The 14,195-nt window shown below is 50.0% G+C and overlaps 1 protein-coding gene across 2 annotated transcripts in view; it reads right to left on the bottom strand.

The window, feature by feature from the left end:
* Nucleotides 1–2,264: 2,264 nt before the first annotated feature.
* The window catches only part of PLAUR (plasminogen activator, urokinase receptor), a 14,382-nt gene continuing 2,451 nt past the window's right edge, over nt 2,265–14,195 (bottom strand). Inside the window, exons 3-7 of one of the 2 annotated variants that reach the window (XM_058706246.1) lie at nt 12,562–12,702; nt 5,884–6,042; nt 5,184–5,318; nt 3,910–4,056; nt 2,265–2,835 (exon numbers count right to left, since the gene is read on the bottom strand). In XM_058706246.1, coding sequence (XP_058562229.1) covers nt 2,582–2,835; nt 3,910–4,056; nt 5,184–5,318; nt 5,884–6,042; nt 12,562–12,702 — 836 coding nt within the window. In that variant the 3' untranslated portion in view covers nt 2,265–2,581. Of the gene's footprint in view, nt 2,836–3,909; nt 4,057–5,183; nt 5,319–5,883; nt 6,043–12,561; nt 12,706–14,195 lie in introns of both variants that reach the window. The other variant, XM_058706245.1, reaches the window with a different exon arrangement.

The following is a 14,195-nucleotide window of genomic DNA, read 5'->3' as shown; positions in this document are numbered from 1 at the left end:
TCTGCTGTTGTGGGATCTACTCATTGTGGGACGAGTATTTCAAACCTCTGATCCTTACTGGAGGGCATGCCAGGAGGTGTAATCCTAGCCTCCAACCTCTGCCCCACGGTCTCATGGGAGATGCAGTCCTAGCCTCCATTCCTGCTGTAAGGCATCATGGGAAATGTATTCCTTCCCCTCCAATCTCTGCTGTAGGGCATCATGGTGGGTGTAGTTCTTGCCTCCCACCTCTGTGGTAGGGAATCGTGGGAAAGGTGAAACTACCCTCAATTTTCATTCTAGAGCGTCTCACAAAATGTTACCTTGGCCTTGTCTCTGCTGTTGGGAATCAGGAGAGGACGTAGCCCTAGCCCAGTTTTTGTTGCACGATACCCTAGAAGATGTGATCTTTCCTTCCTTCCTTCCCTACTTTCTTTCTTAATTACCTGCCACGTTCCAGGCATTATTCTTCTAGATACTGCGAAGACAGCAGCAGTGAGCCGATAAAGGTCTTGCCCGTTTTGGAGGTTATAGTGGGGAGAGTTAGCAAAAAACCAAACCAGTGACTGACTGTTCCTGTGAACCACTGCAGCATAACAAAATGCCCTAAAACTCAGTGGTGGAAAACCCTCACCTTTTTATTTTATGATTCTGTGGGGCAGGAATTTGAGCAAGGCGCAGCAGGATCAGTGCATATCTTGCCCCACAATCAACTGGGGCCCAAATGGGCTGGCTTAAACAGCTGTGGGGGGGGTGGGATGGTTCATTTGGGGCCATATATCTCAAACCTTGGCTCTCGCTGCTGGCTGGTGGTGTGGATCGAATTGTGTCCCTGTCCCCACTGAGAAATACGTTGAAGTTCTAACCCCTAGGAGGTACGAATGTGACCTTGTTTGGAAATAGGGACTTTGCAGATGTGATTTAAGATGACGTCACACTGGATTAGGGTGTGACGCCCTAATGACCCAGTGTCCTTATAGGGATCGAGAGAGATTTGGAGCCACACGGCCACATTCACTGAGAGGAAGGCCATGTGATGACAGAGGCAGGGACTGGAGTAGTGTGGCTCCAAGCCCAGGAACACCCAGGATTGTCAGCAACCCCCAGAAGCTAGGATGAGGCCAGGAAGGATTCTTCACCAGCGACTTTAGAAGGAGCACATCTACTGCCAATACCTTGATTTCCAACTTCTAGTATCCAGAACTCTCAGAGAATAAATTTCTGTTGCTGGAAGCCACCTGCTTCGAAAGTTTGTAGTTACTCTGGCAGTCCTAGGAAACGAAAACAGCTGGGCGTCCTGATTCTCCTGCACATGACGTCAGCTGGGGTCGCGATGTCTGGGGTCGCTCCTTTGCCCGCTTGTCTGGTGTCTGGGCTGAGCTGGCTGGAACATCTGGGGCTCTCTCCCCATATGGCATCCATGTATGAATAGCGTGGGTGTCCCCAGAGCATGGCAGTCTCAGTGTAGGAGGACTTTCACAGGGCAGCTGGCTTCCCCAGAGCCAGTTCCTGAAGCCTGGGCCCAGAACACGGCATGACATAGCTTCCAGACCACCTTCTGTTGGCCAAAGCAGTCACAGAGCCACTCACGTTCAAGAGCTGGAGATGCCACCCCACCTCGTTAAGCCACCACAATGACCATCAGTGATGTGTGATTAGAGGAGGTCCTAAAAGGAAACCCTGTCCCTTACCTGCCCCAGATACCTTGGAAGATGTCTTATCCTTTTGTTCATTAGCCATAGGGTGCTGGGGAATGTAATTTTGTCTCTACGGGTTTGCCTCAGCAAGCATGGGATTCTTCAATGTTGTGCCCCCAGAGTGCCATTGAGATGATATTTGTGTCTTTTTCTCGGTCAGTCTGAAGGCATCCTAGGAAATATAACCCAGCCTCTATCTCCTGCCACCAGGGCATCAGTGGAGATGTAATCTTGTCCTCCTTATTCCTCACTGCAGTGCCTCCAGGGAGCTCCGGCCATCAGAGTAACCCTCCCATTCATCTCCTGTCTCAGAGCCCCCTGGGAGAGGCAGATGCTGCTCCTTAGAACAACAAAGTAGTCTTGACCTTTTGGAGCTCGGGAGAAGAGACTGGAAGGTGAGTGCTTGGGTGAGCGAGTTGGAGCCCACAAATCGATGTGGAGGTGGCTTTGGGTGGGAGTCTACATGGGATCGTTCCCAAGGCTAGGGCCTCAAATGCCTCGGTCCTGCAGTGTGACCCCTGATTCGAGGAAAGGTGCCCCCGCCCCGCCTTCATCCTCCCAAAGATAGATGCTACAGAGACGGGAAGATCGGGCCTTGTTCACTGGTATAAAAATCTTTATTTCAGTATAAAATATTAAATAAAACAAATATTAATTAATAATAACAACGATGGTGCAACAATACTAATGTGACAAGACCTCTCCCGCTGGCCTGCAGCCTATCTCCAGCTTTTCTCCTCTGGTTCTGCAACTCTGTGAGACAGGTGTCTTGACAGCTGGGATGGCTGAGACCCACAGAGGGCGCCACACTGGCCTGAGGTCACACAGCAATTCTGCAGCGCTGGAAGCCGAGGGAAGGGCAAAGGGTTCCCCTGGATCCAGCCAGGGCAGGGGGAGTGTGGGCTTCAGGTCCAGAGGAGAGTGCCCCCCCATAGTCTGGCACTTATAAGCAGGGTGACGGTGAGGCTGAGGTGGGCAGGACCACGCCGGGCGGCACCCCCCGTGCGTGGCTGGTGATCCAGGACTGGATGGTTACAGCCATTTCCAGAACAGCAGGAGACGTTGAGATGGGTCAGGCTGAAGGCTTCAGCCACGTGGAGACTTTGGCACCATGAGGGGGTTGCACAGCCTCTCACTGTGTAGCTTGGGTTGCCCAGGCCTGAGGAGAGAGAAGGCTGTGTGAGCTCCTGGGGCTAGGCCTGGAATTCTCCCCAGGTGACATGCCACCTTGTGGTGGGTGCCACCTGAAGAAAGCGGCAGATTTAAATGTGGTCCCTCGGGCCCTTCCAGGGGAAGTGTGAAGTCAAAATTATTCTCATAATAATGTTAAAACAGCATTTGGCTCTTCCGCTCTTTTACGTGTGCAGTGGGGTTTTCCAGAAACCCTGGGATATGTGATCTTGCAGCCGACCGAATACAGAAGCAGATAGGAGGCTCCTGGGGTCCCTGGGTGGCTCAGTCGGTTAAGCGTCCGACTTTGGCTCAGGTCATGATCTCACGGTTCGTGAGTTCCAGCTCCGCGTCGGGCTCTGTGCTGACAGCTCGGAGCCTGGAGCCTGCTTTGGATTCTGTGTTTTCTTCTCTCTCTGCCCCTCCCCCACTCGTGCTCTGTCTCTGTCTCTCAAAAATAAATAAAAGTTAAAAAAAACGTGAAAAAAAAAAAAACCATAGGAGGATCCAGCTGTCTTCTCTTAAGCCAGGCATTAAAGATATTTGCAAAACGGTAGGCCAGTGCCGGTCTTCTCATTAAATGTTTTCGTTGTGGAAAGTGGCATTAAAAAAATTTTTTTAAATAAAAAATATGTTCAGATGGGATGAAGTTTTATTTTAAAATAAATTAATAAATACATCTCACTTTTCACTTCTAATGCCGTAAATATCTACAGAGATCATGGACACAAGTAATGGTTTTTAAGAGAATGAGGAAATTTTGAGATGAAAAACGTGGAGAACCACTGGAATAGAGAGGCTGGTCCAGGATGGCACAGGATGGGAGCCCGCGATGTCCGTAGGAAGTCCCACCCACTTGGGGAAGCCCCGCCCCCAGAGAAGCCCACATTCTGTTGCTGAAACACCCATTTCCTAATGGAAGCCCTAATTCCCGACTACACTTTGCACCCTCCCAAAGGAAGTCCTACCTTTTCCACAGGAAGACCCATCTCTATCAGGGCGACCTCTAGCCCACAGCCTCCCACCCACAACTCTCCTTTCCCAGCCTCCTAGAGGGGCTCACCATTACTGCCAGTGGCTTCCAGACATTGACTCATGGGGCCACGGCAGGCAGTCAGGGAAGTCTCTTCCGAGGAACATCCATGGGTGCTGTTCCCCTCACAGCTGTAACACTGGAGGCCATTCAGAGGCAGGTTTTGAAGCTCCACAACTTGGAAGAAGACAAGGACACAGAAACCAAGGAAATTAGCACGGGGGTCTGGGCAGGTGGGTGGAGGGGTGTCCCTCCAGGTATTACCTCCCTAGAACTGTCAATTCGCAGCCTGAGATGTCTTGGAGCCACCTTGTGGTCAGGCATTTGAACGGCACTCTCTTCTGGCGGGTTCTTTATAGAACCTCTGAGAGAAATCCCACCTCCTGGCTCCTCCTGAGCCCCCATCTGACCAGGCACTGGGCAAGCAGCTGTGGAAGACCAAAGAGTCCAGCTACCCTGTCCAGTATGGTGGCCACTAGCCAAGTGTGGTTCTTTACATGGACACTGAAGTTAGCTCGTATTAACTACAGTTCAAAGTTCAGTTCACATTTCAAGTGCTCAATGGCCAGATGAGGCAGTGGCTACCATATTGGAAGGCACGGATATAGAACATTTCCATCACTGTGAGAAGTTCTGTTGGACAGTACTGGTTTATAACACGAAGGAGCTGGATTACACTGGAGGGGAGGGACAGGGACACGTTTCCCCGAGGACCATACTTCAAAGCAGAGACCTGACAAATGAAAGGCAGCCAGCTAGGCAAACTCCCATGGGCGAGACGTGTTCCTGGAGGAGAGGGCACTGCATGTGCAAAGGCCATGAGGCAGGATGGAGTTTGGATCAGTGCAGACTATGAGGCAGACAGGTGCTGATCACATAGAGCATAGGACGGCCTTTGGATTTTATTCTGAGAGCAAGGGGAAGTCGCCGCAGAGACTTGAGGAAGGAGGGGCCCAGGCTTGCTCTGGTTTACATTTTTAAGAAACCACTCTTGCTGCTGTGCTGGGCACTGACTGTAGGGTGCAGGAGTGGAAGCAGGGGGGCCAGCAAGGTTACTGTAACAATGGAGGCAAGGGCTCCAGGTGGCTCAGACCAGGGAGGTGAGCAGTGGAAAGATTCTAGGAAGCATAAAGCATGGGTCTTGGTAAAGGTTTGATGGGCTCATCGAATTCCCACACAACCCATCTTTGAGGACGGAGAGACCTAGGAGAGGAGGGGTGGCCTGCGAGTGAGTGGCAGCAGCCTGGGTACACCTCCCTGCCCCGACCCCAGGCCTCGCGTGGCGCGCGTCCCTTGCCCCTCACCTGGACCCCCGTTGCATTTGGTGGTGTTACAGCACCGCAGGAAATGGAAGGTGTGGTTGTTGTGGAAGCCGGTGGGGCCTGGGCAGCCAGGAAGGTTGCCACAGCCGCGGGTGTGGTGCTCATCCCTTGGACTGCCTGTAGGGGGCAGAGGAGAGAGAGATCAGGCTACTGGCCCGGGGGCTGAGACTGGGTTTGCCCACAGCAGCAGTCATCTGCCCGTTTCCTGCTTCGCGGTTCATTACAGGACCCTCATCTTATTTGGGGCAGCCATTATCTAGCCAAAAGACACATTTTCCACCCGCCACGGGTGTAGTCATGTGACTGAGTTCTGGCCAATGTGATATAAATAGATTTTATGGGACTTCCAGAAAGGAGAACCCTCACAAAAGGAAAAGTGCCTATTTTTTGGTCCCTTTTTCTCATTCTTCTTCCTAGAACTTGGACATGAGGTCTGGAGCTCTGGCAGCCATCTTGGACTATGAGGCAATCTTGAGAATGGAAGCAGAGACGAGAAGGCAACTGGGTTCCTGGTGACTGTAGAACTGTCCTAGTGGCCCAGGACTTCGGATCACTAGACTTTTGTGTCACAGAATTAACTTTCTGCCTTGCTTAAATGCTTGTTATTCTGGGGTGGTTGTTAAGTGCAGCCTTGGGACGGGACAAAGCAGGGAGGAGGAGCTGCTGGTAGGTTGGGGCTCACCCTCCAGGGTCCGGTGGGTCACCACCTCCAGGCACTGTTCTCCAGGGCTGCGGCATTGCAGGCTCTGGACCCAGCCTCTCTCACAGCTCAGGTCTGATGAGGCGCAGGAAACACATTCAAGGTAACGGCTTCGGGTTCGGGGAAAGGTGGGAGGCCGACCTGTTTGGGGAGGGGCGGGAGGCTGAGACTCCCTGGGAGAGTCCCGGAGATCTAGTTCCCTTGAAGACTCACTTTAGCGTCAATTCCTCTTCATCTCACCCTTCAGCCAATCATCAAAGCCCTGCCCATCCCACCTCCTGAATCTTTCTAGCATCCATCCCCTCCTTTCCAGCCCCATGACCAGGTCAGACCGCCTTCAACACCAGGTTTGTCTTTGGCCTTCTGGTTTCCATTCTTGCCCCCCAACCCCACCAAGCGCATCCCCACACAGCCCTAGAAGGGTGCTTCTAATTTTTTTTTTTTTTAACATTCATTCAATTTTGAGAGACAGAGAGAGACAGAGCACGAGCAGGGGAGGGGCAGAGAGAGAAGGAGACGCAGAATCTGAGCTCTCAGCACAGAACTTGGAAGGATGCTTCTAATACTTGAATCCGACTCTGCCTCTGCTCTGCGCAAAACCCCTCCATGGCTCCCCGGTGCCCTCAGAATAAAATCCAAGCTACTCAGCGCGGCATTCAAGGCCCATCAAAGTCTGCGTCCTGGCCACCTCTCCTGCCTCATCGCCCTCCACTAGCACCTCAGGCTCTACCCCTCCACAACTTCCCACAGCCCCTGAGGGTACAGGCAGAACAGGCTTCCTTGTTCCCTACTCTCCCTGTCTCCTCCTACTCATTTTTCAGGCATCATCTCAAATTTCACCTCCTCTAAGAAGTCCTCCCTCACCTCCCAGGCCGGATCACGTACCCCTCTGGGGTCCCCTTCCAGCCATGCCCACTTTAGGTCCTCCCTGGGATCCCCAGCAGGGTATGTCTGGGGGGCTGTCTCCATCATTAACTTGTCCCAACACCACCCAGCACAGGGCCAGGGCCAGAGAAGATATTCAATAAATACTTGTTAAATGAATGAATCAACAATTGATCAAAACTCTGCTATCGTTCCCTGTGGTAGCCAATCTCCGAGCCCCCAGGACCCCTCGCTCCTGGTATGCGTGCCCTTATAGGGGCTGACCTGTATAACTAAGAGGAATATTGCGGAAATGATGGAGTATCACTCTTGTGCAAGATCGTAAAAGGCACTGCAACTTCTCCCTGGCTCTCTCTTGGATTCCTTGGTCTGGAGGGGATCCAGCTATCACGTTGTTAGGACACTCAAATACTCCGCGGACTCGTCTACATGGCGAGGAATTGAGGCCTTTTGCCCAAGTCACGGGATCACATCGTCCGTGAGAGTGAAGCTCCCTTTGGAGCCAGCAGTCACCTTGACTACACCTGCATGAAAGATCTAGAATCATCTGTGTAATCATCATCTGAAAGATCTAGAATCATCTAGAATCATCTAGATTCATCTGGAAGTTACTTCCAGATTCTTGACCTTCAGAAACTTTGTGAAATAATACACGCTTAATTTTGTTTCGAGTTTTGGGACAATCTGCAATGCGGCCACAGATAATTAATACACTCCCCAGTTGTGTCAGGGATCCAAGCCTCACTTGATCGATCTGTGAAAACTCGGCCTCTCACCCCTTCTGGTCCAGGCCAAGAGGATGAATTATTTTTCCCTGGAAACACCATAGCCATTTCCTCTGCCCAGGCCTTGGCCCACACCATTCCTGAGCCTGGCATGCCCTCCCCTTCCTGACCCCAAATATCCAAGTTGAGTTGGGGCCAAGTCTTACATCAGAGAGAGGACGGTCTCAGCCCCTCTCTCAACTGGCAGGCCAGCTACTGGAATTAGGTGAATCATTTACATCCAAAGCCAAATCTTCCCCAACCCTAAAGAAAAATATCTAAAATTCCAACATGAACTTCCATGAAAACAACAACAACAACAAACACCATTGGGTTTGATTGCCGTCCCCACTCTCATACCACTCTAGTGAACTTTTCTATCTCATTCTTCTAAATGTGGGTGATCCTCAGGGCTCTGTCTCGGGCAGTTTTCATTTCTCACGGTACGCACTCTCCCATGGGGATGCTATCCATCGACCTGACTTCATTTCCATGTGTTTGCTGGGAACTCACTCCAGGCAGGACTTCTCTCTGAGCTCCACATCTGTACACCCAACTGCTTCCTGGAGGCCCCCTGACTATCCCTCAAACACCTGAATTGCTACATGCCCCAAGGGAAGCTCTCCATCTTCTCTAAACTGGTCCTTCGCTCCTGAATTCCACATCTCTGAGGTGGCCCAGTTCTTCAGTCCCCCAGGGCAGACATCTGGCAGGTTCCTTGATCCTCTGCATCTAGCATCAATTTGGATATTTCTAGTTGCCCCGTCTTCTAGTTCTTTAATCCTTTTGCCGCACTGCACACATCTTTTAAGCACATCTATTAGGCTGTTAATTTCAGTCACTATTCTGTATTTCCTGTTTGACTCTTTTAAAAAACGGACACCCACATTTCTGCTAAAATTTATCCTATTCTCTATTTTTTGGACTCTGTTGGTCATGGCTTATTTATTTACTTATTAAAAAAATTCTTTTTAATGTTTGTTTTTGAGAGAGAGACACACAGAGTGCGAGTGGGGGAGGGTCAGAGAGAGAGGGAGACAGAGAACCCAGAGCAGGCTCCAGGCTCTGAGCTGTCAGCACAGAGCCCGACGCGGGGCTCGAACTCACAAACGGTGAGATCAGACCTGAGGCGAAGTCGGACGCTTAACTGACTGAGCCACCCAGGTGCCCTGATTATGGCTATTTTAAATTTCCCTGTCGGGGCCCCTGGGTGGCTCAGTCGGTTAAGCGTCCGACTTCGGCTCAGGTCATGATCTCGCGGTCCCTGAGTTCGAGCCCCGCGTCGGGCTCTGTGCTGACAGCTCGGAGCCTGGAGCCTGTTTCGGATCCTGTGTCTCCCTCTCTGACCCTCCCCCATTCATGCTCTGTCTCTCTCTGTCTCAAAAATAAATAAACGTTAAAAAAAATAAATAAATAAATAAATAAAAATAAATAAATAAATAAATAAATTTCCCTGTCTAATAATTCTACTATCTGAATCGTTACGGGTCTGTTTCTACTGTTGGATTTTTCTCTTGGTTTCCTGTTAATTGGTCCTTTTTATTTTCTTCTGGGTACCTTGTATGTTTTGATTAGATGCCAGACATCACAATGAAAATTTGTAAAGGCTCTAAATAATGTTATTTTCTTCCCGAGAGGGGTAGGTTTTCTTCCTGCTGACGATCAGATGTAGGCATTTTTAGGGCTGGTCTATTTCAGTTTTGCCCTTACGCCTCGGGTGTGGACTGAGAGGAAAGCGTGGGGTGGTTACCAAGGCCTCTCTCTCTCCAACTTGGCAACTTTGGTCTTTCCAGCATCATATGCCTGCTGGAATCTTTGCTCAGTTCTGTAACTTCCCAGATACTATTTTCTGCTGAGTTTCTTGGAGTTTCACCCTATGCACATACAGCCTGCCAATGACTTAAAAGAAATTTGCAAATCTGGGGACTCCCTTTTCTGTGGTTCCATGTGTTCCAGGATTTTACCACTCATTTTCTAGACACTCTGGCAGCCCTAGACTCTGACCCTTGTCTGCTCAGCCTAGTGATGATCTCCCTTATTTGGGTTCTATTTCCTCCTCAACAGTGAATTGGAAAGTGCACCCAAGGAAACACCCAGCTTGTCTGCATAACTCAACTTCTGTGCTTCCCTTATTTCAAGGATCGTAGCATCTCAACTTCCTCTCTTCATTTGCTGCTCTCCAGTGACCTCAAATAATTATTTATAATTTGTCCAGCTTTTCTGGCTGTGACTGGCAGATTAGTCCAATACATGTGATCCCATCATGACCAGAACTGCAAACCAACCTCCATGTCTAATCCATCACTAAGTCCTGCTCATCTACCTGCTAAATAGTTCTTTTTTATTTTTTTTTTTCAACGTTTTTTTTTTTTTTTTTTTTTAATTTATTTTTGGGACAGAGAGAGACAGAGCATGAACGGGGGAGGGGCAGAGAGAGAGGGAGGCACAGAAGTGGAAACAGGCTCCAGGCTCTGAGCCATCAGCCCAGAGCCTGACGCGGGGCTCGAACTCACGGACCGCGAGATCGTGACCTGGCTGAAGTCGGACGCTTAACCGACTGCGCCACCCAGGCGCCCCAATAGTTCTTTTTTAAAGAATATTTATTTATGGGAGCACCTGGGTGCCTCAGTTGGTTGAGCAGCCGACTTCAGCTCGGGTCATGATCTCTCGGTTCGTGAGTTCGGGCCCTGAGTCAGGCTCTGTGCTGACAGCTCAGAGCCTGGAGCCTGCTTCGGATTCTGTGTCTCCCTCCCTCTCTCTCTCTCTCCCTCCCTCCCTCGTTCATACTCTGTCTGTCTGTCTCTCTCAAAAATGAATAAAAATTTAAAAAACTTTTTGTTTATTTATTTATTTATTTATTTAGAGACAGACAGACAGCATGAGTGAGGAAGGAACAGAGAGACAGAGGGAGAGAGAGAGTCCCAAGCAGGCTCCACGCTGTCAGCACAGACCCTGATGTGGGGCTCGAACTCACAAACCTCGAGATCATGACCTGAGCCGAAACCGAGAGTCAGATACTCAACCGATGGAGTCACCTGGGCACCCCCTCTGCTAAACACTTCTTCAATCCACCCCCCTTCTCTCCATCTGCATGGCTGACATTCTAATCCAGTCGCCCTCTTCTTCATCGGGACAGCCTCAGCCAACTCCAAGTTGGACTCTCCTCATCTACTCTCCCTCCATCATTGCCTCCCTCTGAGGTCAGAATAATTTGTTTAACAATCCAAATCTGATGGTGACACTCTCTGCTTAAAACCCTTCCATGACCTCCCACTGTTCCCCAGATGGTCTATGTTCCTCACCGCAGCCTAGAAGGCCGTGTGTAATATGTCCCTGCCAGGTGCACAAGCTCCTCTTGCCGGTTTCTTCCTCCCCGCAGTCATCCTACTTTCATCCACCCTTGTGTCTGTCGCTCTCCCCAGAAAACCCTTCCCACTGTCTTTTTAATAATCTGACTCCTACTCATCCCTCAAGATCCAGCCTAGTCATTGCTTCCTGTAGGAAGACTTCCCTGACCTGAGTCCAGTATTTGCCCCCAAGGGTCCCACAGCCCCAACGCTTCATGCCTCCCAGCCCCGATCACTCTGGTGTCTGTTTCCTTTATCTCAGCCCTGAAAGTTCTGGACTATGTTTCCCCATTACAGCTCTGACCCCTCTGATCTGTTTCCCCATCCTGGCGCTGACTAATCTTAGCAGTCACTGTCTGGTGATGGGTCTCTCAGCCCCACTCCCACCCCACTGGACTGTAAGCCCAGTGGTAAGGCCCAAAGCTGGCCCGGTCACCTCTGTATCCCCAGTATCACATAAGTACAGGATGGGGTTTAACCAACTATTCCAGTCACCGCCTGCAGGATAAAATGGCCTTAGAAATGGGGCTGGTATAGTTTTACTACTTACTAAATTACTGAATTGACAGCTGCTGCCCCAAGCTTGCTGGTGGACCCCTGGCCACTCCCAACTCTCTCTTTATTTATTTCCTTAAAAATTTTTTTTTGTAATGTTTATTTATTTTTGAGAGAGAGAGAGAGAGAGAGAGAGAGAGAGAAAGCATGAATGGGGGAGGAGCAGAGAGAGAGGGAGACACAGAATCTGAAGCAGGCTCCAGGCTCTGAATTGTCAGCACAGAGCCTGACGCGGGGCTTGAACCCACGAACCGTGAGATCATGACCTGAGCTGAATGCTCAGATGCTTAACCGACTGAACCACCCAGGCACCACCCCCCCCCCCGCCAACTCTCTCTTTAGAACCCTATGTTCCCAAGATTCATCAGCTAAGGTGGGAGGGGGGTGCTCCAGGAGTCTGTTCTGACTGCTCAGTGCCTTATGCATCAACTGATATCGTTAAATATTTTGAATATTATCTGCAGTGCTTTCCTTATGCAAATCTAACAGCAAGATGATGCTAGTGACCCTTCCCTGAAAATAAACATCTGGGGGCGCCTGGGTGGCTTAGTCGGTTGAGCGTCCGACTTCGGCTCAGGTCAGGATCTCAAAGTTCGTGGGTTCGAGCCCCGCGTCGGGCTCTGTGCTGACAGCTCAGAGCCTGGAGCCTGTTTCAGATTCTGTGTCTCCCTCTCTCTCTGACCCTCCCCCGTTCATGCTCTCTCTCTGTCTCAAAAATAAATAAACGTTAAAAAAATTTAAAAAAAAAAAAAAAAAGAAAGAAAATAAACATCTGATTCAGTCCCCGCCAACAGATGGAAGTTTGAGGTCAGGATGGATGAACAAGAAACAGTGCAAACGCAGGTGCTCCGCTTAACTGACGTCATTGTGACTGGTCTGGACTTAGCCAATTTCCTTCCTCACCAGGTCCAGAAAGAGGAAACGGCATGCATGACCAAGCAACATGGATCCGTTGCTTCCTACCCTCTCCTGTGGGAACTTGAGCCTTTCTAAGGCTTTTTGTTAGACGGGCATTTGCATGGGGGCTGGTGGGGACAGGATCAGGAGAAGGACGAGTTTAAGTCAGAGATGGTGCGGGGGTCGGGGACGGCAAGGGCTGCCCAACTCACCAGCTCTGGGTCGGTTGCACAAGTCAGACCCACACACGGCCTCCGTAAGAGTGATGATCTTCACGCCTGTCCGATAGCTCATGGTCCTGTTGCTTTTCTCTGGGTGAGCACAGCCTCTCTCCACCACCTCCAGCTCGTCACCTACTGTGAGGAATGCGTCTCTGTCACCCCAAAGGCTCCACTGGGCTCAACCGGCCTCTGATACTCCTGGTCATATGGTCACCCACTTCCGGGGCTGACCTCTTCTCTTGGGGCCAGCTGTCTCCCCTCTCCCCCTCCCGGCACAGAGAACCTACTCTCTCTTAGGGACAACACTGTTGTGGAGAACTTCTGGATCTATCTACCCCTCCTGCCCAGCTTAGCAGTGAGATGCCTCTAATAGGATTTTTTTTTTTTTTTTTTTTTTAAGCAGGCTGCATGCCCAACGCTGGGCTTGAACTCACGATGCTGAGATCAAGACTCAAATGCTCCACCAACTGAGCCACCCAGGCTCCTCTCTAATAGGAATTTTTAAAGGAAAATGTTACAAGCTTGCCAAATGGTATAAGAGAGTGATATAGTAAATATTGTGTATCTGTCACCAAACTTTATAAAGTATTAGCATTTTGCTGTATTTTGTTTCAGATATTTTTAAAAAGGAACTTAAATTTAAAAGATACATTTGGGGGGCGCCTGGGTGGCGCAGTCGGTTAAGCGGCCGACTTCAGCCAGGTCACGATCTCGCGGTCTGTGAGTTCGAGCCCCGCGTCGGGCTCTGGGCCGATGGCTCGGAGCCTGGAGCCTGTTTCCGATTCTGTGTCTCCCTCTCTCTCTGCCCCTCCCCCGTTCATGCTCTGTCTCTGTCTCAAAAATAAATAAACGTTAAACTTTAAAAAAAAAAAAAAAAAAAAAAGATACATTTGGGGGCCCCTGGGTGGCTCAGCCGGTTAAGCGTCTGACTTCAGCTCAGGTCATGATCTCAGCCTGTGAGTTCGCACCCCGCGTCGGGCTCTGTGCTGACAGCTCGGAGCCTGGAGCCTGCTTTGGATTCTGTGTCTCCCTCTCTCTCTCTCTGCCCCGCCCCTGCTCATGCTCTGTCTCTCTCTGTTTCCAAAACAAATAAAGACATTAAAAAAAAATTTTTTTTTTTAAGATACATTTAAAGTCTCCTGATCACTCCCCCACATCCATTGCCCTTATGCCCTGCCCAGAAGCAACTACTGGCACAGACAATTCTCACACTGGGTGTGCCTAACATACTGTTGTTTATTTGGGCAGTGTTTATTTATTGTATACTGTTACATACCATTTACATTAAGAGGCATCATACTCTGCAACGTGCTTTTTCTGTCTCAACCTTATGTGTTTGAGATGTATCCACTTTAATGCCTACAGCTCTAGTTCCTTCATTTAAACTGCCTGCAGCATTCCATTGTGTGCTTATGCCACGTTTCCCCTCTGCTGATGACCAATCTGCGTCACAGGCGTCACTGCTGAGAACCTTCTTATACACGTGTCTCTGGGCACGTGTGTCCAAGGTTCTTCGGGCTTTCTATATTCCTAGGAGTTGAACTGCTGGCCGTGGGGTATGCTAATCTTCACCTGTACGAGATATTGCCGGATTGGTCTTTGCGGGGGGGATGCACCGGTTTACC

Source organism: Neofelis nebulosa, chromosome 17, assembly GCF_028018385.1.
Source record: "Neofelis nebulosa isolate mNeoNeb1 chromosome 17, mNeoNeb1.pri, whole genome shotgun sequence".
NCBI lineage: Eukaryota > Metazoa > Chordata > Mammalia > Carnivora > Felidae > Neofelis > Neofelis nebulosa.
Note: the sequence above shows the minus strand (reverse complement) of the source record. Positions and strands in the feature narration are given on the sequence as shown.